General features: G+C 50.3%; 1 protein-coding gene across 2 annotated transcripts in view; it reads right to left on the bottom strand.

Moving 5' to 3' along the window:
• The window catches only part of Gga2 (golgi associated, gamma adaptin ear containing, ARF binding protein 2), a 30,459-nt gene extending 22,005 nt beyond the window's left edge, over positions 1–8,454 (bottom strand). Inside the window, exons 1-3 of one of the 2 annotated variants that reach the window (XM_004855943.4) lie at positions 8,277–8,454; positions 932–1,016; positions 114–189 (exon numbers count right to left, since the gene is read on the bottom strand). In XM_004855943.4, coding sequence (XP_004856000.1) covers positions 114–189; positions 932–1,016; positions 8,277–8,376 — 261 coding nt within the window. In that variant the 5' untranslated portion in view covers positions 8,377–8,454. The remainder of the gene's footprint in view (positions 1–113; positions 190–931; positions 1,017–8,276) is intronic. The other variant, XM_087208871.1, reaches the window with a different exon arrangement.
• Positions 8,455–15,387: the final 6,933 nt, after the last annotated feature.

Below are 15,387 nucleotides of genomic sequence, written 5' to 3'. Positions count from 1 at the left end.
GGCCTGTAAAGTTGACCCCTCAGGGCCCAGGGAAAAGGCCTGGAGCACAGGCAGGGCCCCTCTGAGCTCCTTCTCACACCGGCACACTCGGCAGAGGAGCACGCTGGACTCACCGTCAAGGCATAGAGAGCTTCCTTCTCTTGTGGAGACTGGATCTTGTGGGCCAGCAGCCAGGGCGCATGTGCTGGGCTACGGGAAACCAGAAAGAGCAGGACGCTGGGTGAACTAACCACCCTGGCTAAGTCCCAGGCAAAGTCACCTGCCTTCCCGGAGCCGAAGCCCAGACCAGAGCTGGAGCGCAGTGCACGCAGCCTGGTGAGGGATTCTGCTGGGCTGACTCCCACCCGCCTGCTGTCCCTGCAGCATACAAGGGCCTCTTCCACCGGGCTCCATCACTCTGGCCACCCAGGTCTGAACAGAGGGCCCACCTGTCTGTGCTAACTGCTCAGCAAACTGGAGGGAGACATGCGAGCTTTGGGCTCACATTGGGGCGGCTCAATACTCTGCACCACACAGGTTAAACACCTGCATGAATGATCTGAGTGGTCGGTTTCTACCCAGGGGCTGTGGGAACAGAATTCAATAAAAACCGGATCCTAGCTGGGCATGGTGGCGCACGCCTGTGATCCCAGCACTCGGGAGGCTGAGGCAGGAGGATCACCAAGAGTTCGAGGCCAACCTGGACTATATAGTGAGTTCAAGGCCAGCCTGACATAACCCTGTCTCAAAAAATAGAACAGAAAGAAAGAAAGGAAGAAAGAAAGAAAGGAAGGAAGGAAGGAAGGAAGGAAGAAAGAAAGAAAGAAAGAAAGATTGATTGTGGAGGGGAAAAAATAAGGAACACACACACAAATCCTAACTGTCCCAGGAGATAAAGGCCCATGTTCAGCCTCTGTGCCCTCAGAGCCAAGTGTGAGTGAAGCTGCCTTACCCACTAGGATCAGTGTTCAGCTGCTCACAGAAATTCTGGACAGCTAACCAATCCTGTTCTGCCACACTTGGGTCTGTGGCTTTGTCTGTCAACAAAAGAAATAATAAAGTTAAAGAAAGCATGATGAACAGAAAGCTACAAGCCAGGTATGATGGCTCCCATCTGTGGTCCCAGCGCTCAAGAGCTGAGGCAGAGGATTGCAAGCTTAACCTGTTCCTGCCACCGGAACCTCTGTGGTGAGTGCAGCTTATACCACTTGTGATACAAATGGATCTAACCACTTTTACCCATCTTTTTTACTACTGAAATTAAAAAAAAACTGCCTACTGGCACAGTCATGGGTGGGCCATCAGTGGTTTGTGATAGGCGTAGGAATTATGGCTCCATTGTGAATGTGTTAAGGCCACCCTGGGTTACCTAGTGAGACCCTGTCTCAGAAGAAGAGGGGAAGAGAGGAAGAAAGAAAGATAGAAATCTTACATTCTTTTCTTTTTGGTACTAGGGATCGAACTTGGGTCCTTGCGCTTGCGCAGCAGGCGGCAAAACCACTGAGCTAAATCCCCGGCCCTGAAAACTTACATTCTTGAGCTGAAGGTTGTGACACCATGCCTCTGGATCAGGTCAGCGGGCAGCTAGCCAAGGCCAAAGGACAGGCACCATGCCTATTCTGTGTCAACCACCATGTCCGGCACATAGCACATGCACTGAATATCGAGCTGCCTCAGTTTACAAACTTAATTGTTTTACAATTTGGGGGAAGGTGACCATGGCTGTGTTTGTCGCTCAATGTGGAGTTTGCCAAAGGAAACAAAATTGTGCCAAACACTTCTGTTCATGAACCAAATTGTTTGCAAACAAAGATGTTGGGAGGTATTACTGTATTCACTGAATGAGGAGATTAACAATTGCCCTGAAGATGGCTCTATTTTCAGGGCAGAGACTGGCCACAAGTGCCTCCTTCAGGTTCAGTGCCAGGATGGCCCACGCTGCCCAGAGAGTGGTTAGCCAGGGCCAGCATCTGGGAGGTGATCTGCAGGTTCCTTAGCTCCGTGACAGAAGGACAATAACCTAGCAGAGGAAGATGCCTTTCCTACAATTCCCCAACTCCCCGCTGTCCCGCCAGTCCTGGCCTCTCAGCCTCCCTAAGGAAATACCAGCTGGTCCTGGCAGAGCAGCTCTCTCAGGATCTGGAGCTAAGAGGTTAATTCCCAGGGCGGTATTTCTGACAGTGGCTCCCTCTTGCCAAACAGCCACTCCACTCCCCTCAGAAGACTCAGCTGACTTTCCATAGCTTCCCTAAAGCCTCCCCCGCACTGCTCCAGCCCCAACTTCTCCCTTCTGATTTCTCAGGCCCCCATCCTCAGTCTAGAGTGGAACTGTTCACATGCATGTCACGTGGAAGTCCCAAGTCCCAAGAGCAGAGTCAGAGGACGTGGTCAGGCTCCATTCTAATGCAGTCACCGTGAGGAAGGGGGCAACTCCCAGAGCTCTCTCCCTGTGTTCCCTCTCTCAAAATCCTACTCACTCGGGGCTGGGATGTAGCTCAGTGGTTCTGGTCCCTGCCTCGCAAGTGCAAGGTCCCGAGTCTCATCCCCGGCACCAAAAAAACCCAAAAAGAAATACTGCTCACTGTTCAGGTGCCAAGTGGACCACCACTTTTTTTTTTTTGGTACTGGGGATCAAACTCGGGTCCTTCTGCTTGCAAGGCAGGCGGAGGAACCACTGAGCTACATCCCTGGCCCTGGACTACCACACTTTCACAAAGATGGCCTTGATCTTCTTCTCTCCCACCCCACAAAACAGAAGAAGGCTGCTGTTTCTTCCCCTCCCTTTCTACGAGATGGGAGTCTCCACCGCTACCCCTCATCAGCCACGCTGACCTCAGACTCTCTGAGGCTCAGCCTCAACTCTAAAGGAAGGAAAATACCTTCCTCATGGGCCTGTCCTGTGATTTAAAGTAGGCAGTGTCGCAAGTGTTCCGCACAGCAGCTCACAGTATTATTATTTCAATAGAGTCCCTGCCTTTTTCTGTAAAAATATGTACATCTGCTTTATTGTATCTAAAGGGAATAAAACCCCTGAAGGCAGAAGCCATATATTCTCTACCGTGCTTAACACGAGGCTTTAGCCATAGGTGCAAAATACAGGTGCTCAACTCATGACGAGGGGATCTACAATAATGGTACATGCCAACCAACCCTAATGCTGAAATTCTAAGTTGAAGCACTGTAAGTCAGAAATGCCTGTAGATATCCAAATAAAATATTTAGAGCAGTGATTCTCAGATTGTGCGTCTCAATCACCTGAAAGTAATTCTATACCACTCAAGCTTCAGTTTCTGTTCACAAGGTCAAGGCTGACAGCACAAAGGAATTCTGACCTCCACGTGCGCCTGCCTGGACCTACAAGGCAGAGCAAACAGCAAGCAGGGGCCAAGCTCCCAGAACCCAGCCTTCTCCCTCCTCCGCCGCTGTCCAGGGGAAAAATACACTGCCAAGCAAAGCCCTGGCCATGGCCAAGCAGCAAAAAGACCTATGAAGTATAGGACAGTTCCTTTTTTGTTTGCTGCGTCTTGTTATGAGGAGGATTCACTCAAGGTTTGTCATGGCCCAAAAGATTATTCGTAACAGCTGCCATTTTTCTATTTTTATTTCTTTCTGTACTTTTATTTCTTTCTCTAGCTGCCATGTGGGCCCAGCACCAGCTCTCTGAGGACAGGAGGACCGCGGTGGATACTATCATCTCACCACTTTACAGATGAAACCTGGCCGGCCACAGTAGAAATAAAAATTCAATCCTGTGTCTGTCTGCCTGGAGGTCACTAAGTTTTAAGTCTTCAGCTCCTTGACAAAGCCAGGGCAGGGCTTCTCCTCAGAATGAGTTTGACTTTTTTCCGGGGAAGTTACAAATGCTATCAAGATCTGTTTCGCTCAGCGTCCAGTGCCCAGCACTCCAACGGTGCCTGAATGAACCAGCGCTTCCTCTTTTGCTATGTGGTGATCAGACAGGCTGCCACCGCTCAGAGACAGACCATTTCAGTGCTGAAATAACTGGGTCTCCTTCCGAACACATAATCCCAGCCTGCCCGGCTATTTCACAGGCCCCAGAGGCCAGCAGCTGGGTCTGACCAGGTCCTAGAAACTGCCTGGGTCGGACGCCACTCAGAACCCTAAGTAGCCAGGGTCCAGAAAAGCAGCGCCAGGGAGAAGCTTCGAGGTTCCTTCTTCTCATGATTCTGGGAGCCCCTCCAAGCACAGAGAACTGCCATCCCTGCTCCAAGTACTGAGCCACCATTTGGTGGGAGACGGGTGCCAAGAGAAACACCACTGCCCTATATTTGCTTAATAAAAGCAGCGCTTCCTTTTGAGCCTGCTGCAGGGTCAGAGGTATTAAGAAAACAGCTGAGCCTGCCGGCTGTGAATGAAATGGCTCAGCCAAGAGTGACTGATTCAGAAGCCAAATCATCTCAAGCCAGTTGCCAACCCACGGTGGGGTCAGGGCTCTGGCACTAGCACAGCGTGTGCTGGAAGGGAAGCCATCATCCGGGGAACGTAACTCAATCGCTCAGCAGTGTACACTGTAGGCCAAGTCCTTCCCAGGGGACCCGATGCCCCTACAGCCAGGCCTACACCGAACTCCAACAGACAAGGGAGCTCAGCCCTCAAGAGACGCTGAGTATAAACCCAGACCTCCCCAAAGCCGGAGGGAGGCTCAAAGTGGGGCTGGGAAGAATAAAGGAGGCTGGAGGGAAGACAGGATACAAATGTTACTACCTTTGATCTCAAGAACCCTAAGGGGTAAGTATTCACTACCATTCTCAACCTAAAAGTACAGCTGCTTCTGGGAGGCTGAGACAGGAGGATCACAAGTTTGAGCCCCTGCCTGGGCAACTTACCAAGAGACATTGCCTCAAAATTTTAAAAATAAAAAGGGCTGGGGATGCTGCAGTACAAAGGCCCTGGGTTGAATCCCCTATATATAAAAAAAAAAAAGCCCTAATCAAAACACACTGCCTTGCTTGCTGAGGCAAGAACTATCAATGACTGCACTCAGAGTGACGTCCTTCACCCAGTCTAAACTCACAGTGCAGCTCCCTTCACTCCTGTCCTGGCCACACAGGATCCCTTCTCCGCTCCCTTGTACCTCCCCATGCTCCACAAACCTGGTTTAAGCCGTACCTCACTCTGTTCTTAACGCCCAGAAGAAAAACAGAGCAACACACAGCCGCAAGGATTTCAATACACATTTCTGGAGGTGGTACTAGGAAATGAACCCAAGGCTTTGAAGCTGAGCTAATCCCCAGCCCTTACTTTTATTCTGAGACAGGGACTCCCCAAGTGGCCAAATTGCCCAAATTGGGCTTGAATTGGTAATTCTCCCTCCAAGGCCTCCCAGAGGGCTCGGATTACAAGTGTGGCCACCACACTCCACTGCAATACGCATTTCCGTAGTCCAGACAACCCACCACAGTCCTCGGAGGAGCTTGGAAGGGGGTGAGTAGAGGTGCTCCTGGGCTCCCTCCCCTCCCTAAGGACATCAGGGCCTCCACTAGAGACATTCTGACCCTGAGGACCAGGCAGGGCAGGTTTGATGTGCATCAGGTCCCCCACAAGCCACAATCATCAGCCCCAGTGCCAGTGGTGCGGAGGCTGAGAAACCCACCTGGGGTCCACATGAGCCTCCTTCTGCTTTTCTTACCAGCTATTCACGAACGTGCCCACTTCCCTCAGCGGACACTCAGGCAATGGCAAACTGGTTTTCGCGCGCAATCGTCTTTATCTCCTTCCCCAGGCAAGGGCACAAAAGTGCCTTCCTCCCTGTGAGGGGTCACCCTTTCCTGCTCTAGCTCTGCTCGCCAGGCCAGCTGGACCTCCAGTCTCTCTGCTGGGGACAGAACACAGACCTAGAAGTGAGGAGGGGAGGGTCTCCTTTAATCCTAAACCCAGCTCCTACCCCATCTCCTTCCTTTCACATGTAAGCATCGTATTTTTTTTTTTGGTACCGGGGATCGAACTCGGGTCCTTGCGCTTGCACAACAGGCAGCGAAACCACTGAGCTAAATCCCCGGCCCAGCACATTTTTTAAAAAAACCCCATTCGCCTGCCAAAATCTTCCTGATAGATTTATTCCGCCTGACTTCCACCAGACAAATTACATTTTCAAGTCGTTGCCAACTTTTAAAAACCCTAAGAAATCTGACACAAAAATGAGGTTCCAGGTCTCCCTGAAAAACAGGACATCCAGGAACTTGGGGACACTTCCCCCCAAACCTGGAGCTGAGAACCCTCTTCTTGCCAGCCCGGGGTTCCAGGCACTGCTTCTTCTGTTCCCTGCTGGGTCTGCTGCTACTTGTCATCCTACCCAACCTACACCCCCAGCTCCCATCTAAGCCTTCTGAGCTCCACAGCCTCCTAAACAGCCCCTCAGATTACCTGTCTCCACCAAAAAACTCAGATCTCTCATTAACCTTTTAGTTACCAGATTCAAGATGCCTCCTTCTATATTCCACTCCATTTTTATGCAACAAAACTACCAACTCCATCCTTCCTTTGGCACACCCTCCCCAATCTTCCTCCTGCCTGTTTCTGCTCCACTTAAGGGCGCTCTTCCCATCTGCCTCTTAAATGGTTGGGGTCCCCAAGTTCTGTCTCCAAAGCCCTCCTCTTCACATGCTTGGCGCCCCCAGGCGAGCTCACTGCCAATAAACTAAGACCCCCACGCCACACCTCCAGCTCTTTCCGGGCCTGGAACCCACCACCTGCCTGTGCATCCATCACCTCTGCACCTGCGTCGAAAGCACTTCAAACTCAGTTTGTGCTGCCACCTCCTGAGCCTTAACCTCCTTGTCTCGTCTCCACTACAAATTATCAAGGTTGCTGGCGACCTTGCTAATCATTTCTACTTTCCCTCCCCACTACCTTGGTCCTACTGCAGCCCCTAAGCACTATCAAGAGCCTTTTTTTTTTTTGGTGGTGGTACTGGGGATTGAACTCCAGACCTTGCACTTGCGAGGCAGGCAGCAGATAGAACTCGGGACCTTGCAGGCTGAGCTAAATCCTCAGCCCCACAAAAGAGCCTGTTATCTACTCCCCCTGTATGAAGTCTCCTGTCTCTTAAGAATTCAGCACCCAGGGCTGCAGGTGATGCCTTTTACTTGATCACAGATGCTCCTGGGAAACTCCACAACTGTTCCCCTGCACCGGAAAAAATATAAGCTTCCTTTTGCAGCATGCAAAATTCTTGATGAAACCGGGCATGATAGCACCCACCAGTAATTTCAAGCTCAGCCTGGGCAACTTAGCAAGACCCTGGTTCAAAATAAAGAAAAAAAGGGGCAAGGTATTTAGCTCAGTGGTTTCGCTGCCTGCTGTGCAAGCGCAAGAACCCGAGTTCAATCCCCGGTACCAAAAAAAAAAAAGGAAAAAAAAAAAAAAGAAAATAAAGGGCTGGGGATGAAGCTGGAGGCAAAAAGTCCTGGGTTCACTTCCCAATACCCGTCCCTCCAATATAGCCCCGCGATGATCTTCATCCAACTGACAAATGAGCGCGCAACGCAGCCACCTTTCCAGATCCTTTGCTTAGGCTCTGCAATCCGGCAGACTCCCCTCATAGGCTCTTGTCTGGTTTTGCCCTTGCAGTTTTCTCTACCTGGAATGTGATCACCTCCACTGTCCCCTTAACACTAGGTCCACTGTGAACCCCCCCCCCGGGTAAACAAACCAACTTCTACAACGAGCTTAACAAACGCCCCTCCCCCACTTCCTGCCAACAAGGTGCCGCAGAGGTCGACCAGGACCCAATAAAAAAATGCCTTTGTGAGCAAAGACCCCGAGCACCCGGCGCAGCCCAATACACGGGGAGCACTCTTTACCCCTTTGAGTCTCCATTCTTCACCTATAAATGGGGGCAATAAGAGCCCCCCACTGTGAACCCCAGAGGGGAGGACGCCCCAAGTCTGACTAGAGCAAGCACACACAAAGGCTTAATGTGACGTCCAGGGGAGCAGCCAGATGGAGAGCTCTGCCCAAAACACTCCGAGGCTGCGCATCTGCAACCACTCGGTCTCCTGGAACTCCACACGCCCGTCTCCGAGACGGAAGCCACCCTCGGTAGCACGGGCTGACACGCTCTCGGCACCGTGCTCGGCACAAAGGAGCAGGCTGGTCGTCAGCAACCCGCTGCTGGGCACGGCCGTGCGCCGCGCGGGCCAGGGCAGGCGCCCAGGCTGGGCTCCGCAGGCCCAGCGAAGCCCAGGCTTCTCCCGGGACCCTCAGGGTCGGCGGCCCCAGAAAGGCCCGGCGTCGGGAAGGCCGGCCTCGCCTCGCGTGCAGCCCGGGCTACTCACTGAGCCACAGCTCCAGCGCCGCGGCCGGCCCAGGGGGACCCTCCGCCGACTCGGACCCCGCCGCGGCCCCGGTCCCCGCAGCCACGGAGGTCGTAGCCATCCGCCCAGCCCGCACCGCGTCCAGCGGTCTCAGGTCCCGAAGGCCGCTGCCCGCTGCGCTCCGGGGCTGCCGACACTGCAGGCGCGGGCCGGCACGTGATCGGGGGCGGGGCCAGGCGGGCACGCCCACCGCCAGCCCCGGACCCTAGCCTCCGGGAGCCAGATTTAACTCCGCGTGGCTGGTCTTGATCTCCAAGACTCGTGGCAAGGTCAAGGCCCATCATATTAACCTCGCAAAGCTTGGGTTCCCCTCTTCCTTCGGAAGTTGACAGATAAAATATACGATGCTCAGGTAAATCTGAATTTCAGCTAAAGAATCGTTCTTCCTAGGCGTGGCAGCGCACCCCTGTAACCTCAGCACTCAGGAGGCTGAGGCAAGAGGCTCACTGGCTGTTGGAGACCAGCCTGGACCACAGAGCCAGACCCTATCTCGAACCGACCCCCCAAAAAAGACACGCCTAGCTCCCCTCCGTACTGTTTCATTTCCTCTGTAACACACGATACCATAAACTTATCAGAAACTTGCTTATTTTGTGAAAGGATGTCTTTCCCCAAAAGGCACATCGTGATTCTCTTACACTACTAACTAAACACGTGTTAAATTTTTTAACTTTGTGTGTGTGTGGTACTGGGGATCGAACTCAGGACCTTGCACTTACAAGCCAGGTGCTCAGGGGCGTCATTGACTACATTCCCTGACCTATTTGACTCTTTAATTAAATGTAGGAGCCAAGTAAATGCTATAAGCTGTCCACAAAATAGCCGGGCGGGGTGGTGCACGCCTGTAATCTCAGCGTTTAGGAGGCTGAAGCAGGAGGGGTGTGTGTGTGTGTGTGTGTGTGTGTGTGTGTGTGTGTTGGGGGGGGTGGAATTGGAGGCCAGCATGGGCCACATAGTGCGTTCAAGGCCAGCCTGAAATACACAGTGAGATGCTGTCTCAACAACCCCCCCCTCAAAAAAATCTATCCACAAGAGAAATCAAAGGACAAATGTATGTGGAGTAAAGAACTGTTGAAACAAATGTACAAATTTCCAACTGGAGTGAGACAGTTAATTTGCATATCTACAGGCCAAGAATTTGCTCTGCTATCAGTTATTTACAATTTACAACATGATAAGACTTACTGCCTTGAAGGTCTAGCATCTGGAAGGGTAGGCCGCTGAGCAGTATAGGCACAAATCTAAGCCATGCCCTTAATTTGTAGTTGTATGTCCCCAGCACCGTGAATAGCACACCAGTCCCAGTAAGTATTTGTTGAATCGACAAATGAATAGTGCAAGCAATAAGAGGAGGCTATGAGTGGGAGAGTTGGGGAAAGGAAAAAAGGGAAGAGAATAAATGAGAAAAGGGGAAAAAAAAAAAAAAGAGGAGGCCATGGGACTTTAGGCCATTCACTACCCCCAAACAAATACTAAACTAAGCTTAAAAGGACATTTGGTAACCCACTGTGACAGCACACGACTATGAATTCCAGCACTTTGGGAAGCCGAGGCAGGAGGATTGCAAGTTCAAGCCCAGCCTGGGCAACTTAGTGAGACCCTGTCTCAAAATAAAAAATTAAAAGGTGTAGGGAATGCAGCTTAGTGCAAAGGCCCTGGGTTCCATTTCCGTTACCCCTCAACACACACACACACATCTCTGTCTGACAGATTACTGACTACTGTCCGTAATACCTTTCCATACTGGAAACTACAAATCCTTGCCAAATGCCAAGTGACTGACTGCTTACTGGTGCCAGGCTCTATCCTAAACATTTCACAATTGTTTTTTGTCTTAGTCAACTCAAGCTGCCATCACAAAACATCATACATTAGTGTCTTCAAAACTTGACATTTATTTTTCTTGGTTCTGGAGGCTGGGAAGTCCAAGGTCAAGAGCCCACCAGACCAGGTCCCCCCACCCCAGGTGTCCTTCTTCTGGAGGTGTCCTTCCTGACATCTGGCTGCATCCTCACTTGGTGGAGAGGAGGTGGAAGGGAGCCCTCCCGCCCCTTCCTCCTCTCAGAAGGACATTAATCTCACGGTGGGAACCTCACCCTCAGGACCTGGCGTAAACCTGGTCACTTCCCAGGGCCCTACCTCTAAACAGGTCACACTGGGGGGCAGGGCTTCAACAGATGGGTCTGGGCAGAGTGTCCAGCCCCTACATCTCCCTGTAGGGCAATTCTGTACTTCAGTAAAACTATGTGCTGTCTACAGCACTCTTCCCACTTGGGTTCTTTGGAAATACTTTTACATCTCTGTAAACTGTAGATAACTGATACCAATGGAAAATTATTTTTGTCCATAGACATGGAAATCAATACTGTCCTGGGAACGTACAACCCTCTTCCTGAGTGTGTGTGGGGGGGAGTTTTGCCTCTATTTACATATCCATTCCAGTATTCATGGTTTATAAACTGTTCTTTGGATTCTCCTTTGAGCTTTTTTTTTTTTCTGTATTGTTGTTTTTTTTGGTTTTTTTTTGGTACCAGGGATCAAACTTAGGACCTTGCGCTTGTGAGGCAGGCGCTGGAACCACTAAGCTAAATCCCCAGCCCCTGTATTGGTTATTGAATCCAAGGTCACTCTACCACTGAGCTATATCCTGAGCCTTTTTAATTTTGAGACAGGGTCTCGCTAAGTTGCCCAGGCTGGCCTTGAACTTGTGATTGTCTTGCCTCAGCCTCCTTTGTAGCTAAGGTTATAGATGTGCTCTACCCTGCCAAGTCCAGATCTTGGTTTCCAATACCATTCTTGAACAGAAGGAGCCAAGACTGTCTGGAGAAATGGCTGGTTCTAGGACTTGGACTAGAAATATAGATGCTGCAGGCTCATCTTTGTAGCACTAGGAAATAAGGAATTACTAAATAAAAACAAAAACAAAAAATCGATGGCAGTATGTCAAAAGGAATACAGACGCCAACGAAAAAAAGCTAAAAGCACTCCCAGTGACCAAGCCTAGCACAACTTAAGGAGCAAAAGTATTACTGGATTGTAACCTAAAGTATAAAATAAATATCCATGAGCCCATACTGACTGATAGAAATGGTTTAATAAATAAATAAATGGGGAGAAGAGGCTGGGCCCCAAAGCACGTGCCTGCAATTCCAGCTACTCTGCAGGCTGAGGCAGGAGGATTGAAAGTGCGAGGCCAGCCTGGGTAATGTAGCAAGATTCTATCTCAAAATAAATATAAAAATAAAAAGGGATGGGGATGCAGGTTAGTGGTGAAACGTGTCTAAGTGTGAGGGCTTGGAGTCAATCCTTAGCCCTGCAAAAGGAAAACAAACAAATGGGGAGAAGTGTCAAATCTCTCATGCAGAAGACTTCCAAGCAATTTCTGTAGCTACTGCCTTCTCACAGAGGCGGAACCTAACTCTTTTCTCCTTAAGGACTGGGATGAATTCCTCCCAGATTGGAAGGGGGCAGGAGAACACAGTAACTTTACAGTGGAGAAACTGACAAGCACTTCCTCAGCCGGGGATCCTGCTTAGCAACAGTGATAAATCATGAGGTCTTCTGTCCTTACAGCCCCAGTCCAGTCCTGAGAAAAATACTGGATTAATCCAAATTGAAGGGCATCCTACAAAATGCTCGGCCAGTATGCCTCAAAGCTGCCCCAGTTGTCACAAATAATGGGAATCTGGGGCCGGGAATTTAGCTCAGTGGTTTCGCTGCCTGCAGTGCAAGCACAAGGACCCGAGTTCAATCCCCGGTACCAAAAAAATAATAATAATAATGAGAATCTGAAAAACTGACATGGTCAAGAAGAGCCTGGAGAGCCACTGTGACCAGGCAGAGGGAACAGCATGTGCAATGACCCTGTGGTGGAGTCTGGAAAACAGCCTCGTGGTGTCTGCTCTCCAGCACCTCGTACTGCCCCCACATCCCTCCTTCTGCGCGCAGGCAACCCTGCCTGCCTGGCATCTCCTTCCTGATTCTGTGTGGACTTGTCATCCTTTTATGGATAAGTATCATTTTTTCCTTTTCATTTTGTTTTTGAGGTACTGGGGGTTGAACTGAGGGCTTTCAAACTGAGCTACATCCCCAGTCTCCCACCTCCCTTTTTTACTTTGAGACGGGGAGTCTCGCTAAATTGCCCAGGAGGCTGGGCTCAAACTTGTGATCCACCTGCTGGGGTTACAGATGTGCACTACCATGGCCAGGGGCAGGGAGCTTCCATAGACAGGTTATATCTAAATCCTCTCACTTCTGATGTTTTTTTTCCCTGAGAGTGGGTCTTGCTAGGAAATTGTCTGGCTTCGAACTCACTATGCACTCCACGCTGGCCCTATCACTCATGATTCCTCTATCTCAGCCTCAGAAGTGCTGGGTCTGCAAGCACGTGCATCATAGCCAACAAATTTCTGGTACTTAACAGGCACAAAATTATTACAGGTGGAACTGGACCCCTCTGCCACATCCTGCCTAGCTCAAAGCAGCATGGGAGCTAATTACACCTCAGCTCCGTCTTTCCCAAGGTATCACTCTGCATGTTCTGCTCTCTGGGCCTGAGATGTGCATCTTCCACTGTCCTCCAAGCCGCCTCAGGGCTGAGCTGCCAGATTTAGCGAATAAAAATATCAGAACCCCAAGTAAATCTGAATTTCAGGTAAACAACAATGTTCTTAGCATGAGTATGTCCCAAATAGTGCATGGGATATACTTACTCTTTTTTTTTTTGGTGCTGGGGATTGAATTCGGGTCCTTGCCTTTGTGAGGCAGGCACCGGAACCACTGAGCTAAATCCCCAGCCCCTGTACTTATTCTAATTTTAAAAACTGCTGTTGTTGATCTGAAATTCAAAAGCAACAGCTCCTCTGGTAAGTGGATTTGCCTCTCCCCTCCCAAAGGATGTCCGTTCCCACGCACTGCTTCACTTGCCTCTCACACCCCCACCCCCAGATAGTTATACTGTTATAATTCTGTCTCCCCTGGGCCTGGGATCTCTTTTGAGATAAGGCCTTATCTTTCGTTCCATTTTTATTTTTTAAAGCTTAACAAATATCAATCAATAAATAAGGGTAGCAGATACCTGTTGGCAAGTCCCATCTTAGTTCTCTGCACATCCCCAGGTGTGGCACACAGTGTATGGTCCCATAAACAAATGAAGACAAGATTGGATGGAAGCTGCTCATTGTGGCACAGGCCTGTAATCCCAGTACTCGGGAGGCTGAGGCAGGAGGATCACTGCAGTTTGAGGCCAGCCTGGGCTACATAGTGAGTTCAAGGCCAGCCTGCACCACATAGTGAGAGCCTGTCTCAAAAAAATAAGATTGGATGGAGCCAGCCAAGACCAGTTCTCCAGACAAAAAGGAGCCTCCCGGTGTTGGGGCTCTCCTACTATAGGTAGGATTTGGGGAGGAGTGGTCGGGCAGAGCTGACTTCCTTGGCTTGGGTGGAAAGGCTGAGACTCCAACATTTTGCCCAGGTCTCAAAGATAAGTTGGAATCCCCAAAGCAGCATAAATATTTTAATGAATGCCAAGCCAAGCCAAGCCAGGGATTTAGCTCAGTGGTTTCGCCACCTGCTGTGCAAGCGCAAGGACCCGAGTTGGATCCCCAGTACAAAAAAAAAAAAAGCACAGATGAATGCCAAGCCAAACTTGTACTGCCTTCTAAATTTAAAAACTATCACATTCACATCATGTGACTAACAATAGTAACCACAATGATGTGTAGTTCCTGAACACTACAAAACAGTATTCTAATTAGACACAGTGACTTGGACAGAGGCTGCACTATACAGTTGACTGCTCCCTGATCGAGCCAGGTGTGTGTCTGGGTTTTCGTTCCTACTATGTGAACAGCTGCCATTCTTTTTTTTTTTTTTTTTTTTCTTTAGTACGGGGGATCAAACTCAGGACCTTGCACTTGCCAGGCAGGCGCGGTGCCACTGAGCTACATCCCCAGCCCAATAGGTGCCATTCTGAGCACAGAGGGTGCAGTGTTACACAAGACAAATGAAGTTCCTGCACTCATGGACTTTAGAGTCTGAAACAGTAACAAAAAAACTACAGAATTAGCTGGACATGGTGGTGCATGCCTGTAATCCCAGCATTCAGGAGGCTGAGGCAGGAGGATCGCTGTGAGTTCAAGGCCAGCCTGAAGTACATAGCGAGATGTCTCAAAAAAAAAAAGTGTAGAACTAATTACTTATATATTTATTTCCATAATCAGTTCCAATTGTGAGCTGTGGATAACGGGGTGATGATGACTGGCAGGGAAGAGGAAGTGAGAATGGAGCTTCAATCTGCTCATGGAGCTGAGAAAGAAGAGACAAGGCAAAGCCAGAGAAAATCGAGCAAACAAGTGTTCTAGACAGAGACTGCCAGGTACAGGGGCGCACACCTGTGATCCCAGCTAGTCGGGAGGCTGAGGCAGAAGGATTGCAAGTTCGAGGCCAGTTTGGGCAAGTTAGCCAGATCCTGTATCAAAATTTAAAAAAATAAAAAGAGGTGTGGATGTAGCTCACCGGTAGAAATGTTTGCCAAGCATGTGCCAGGCCCTGTACTGAAAAAAAAAAAAATCTCTTCCTAGATACACGTTTGATTGGTTTCATTTCTTGGGAGGACCAAGAGGAAACACAGCTTTGTATGAAACAATCTTCTTCCTCTTTATCTGGCCATCTCCCCCAGGGCTCCCTCTCTCCCTCCCTTCAGCCAAGCTGCCAGTCTGCTCAGGTCACTTCCGGGCTCCTGTCTTCTACCTCATGAAGCCCCAGGCCCTCGTCTTCATTCACCGTGCCCCACGTGGTCCAGGGTCACAGAACCCCCATCCCAGGCAGGTCATGCACATCAGGGAAAAGCGGACCCCACTCCCAGCTCCTGGTCTGTCAAGTTGGGGGAGCTTCCCCGCTTTGAGGGGAGACAACCCCAGAAGGGCGCTGTCTACCCCACCACTGTGGACACCGAGGAGGAGGTGCAGGAGCCCGACAAGCAACCCCAGGCTGCTGCAGGTGCTGCAACAGAGGGGAGAGCGGGAAAGACCCTGGGCCTCACTAGTCTCACTCAAGCCACCTGCCTGCCTGC

Source organism: Heterocephalus glaber, unplaced genomic scaffold (assembly GCF_053883595.1).
Source record: "Heterocephalus glaber isolate CG9 unplaced genomic scaffold, H.glaber_assembly_v1.0 deba00000943, whole genome shotgun sequence".
In the NCBI taxonomy this organism is placed as follows: domain Eukaryota; kingdom Metazoa; phylum Chordata; class Mammalia; order Rodentia; family Bathyergidae; genus Heterocephalus; species Heterocephalus glaber.
This window is presented reverse-complemented; position numbering and strand designations above follow the sequence as displayed.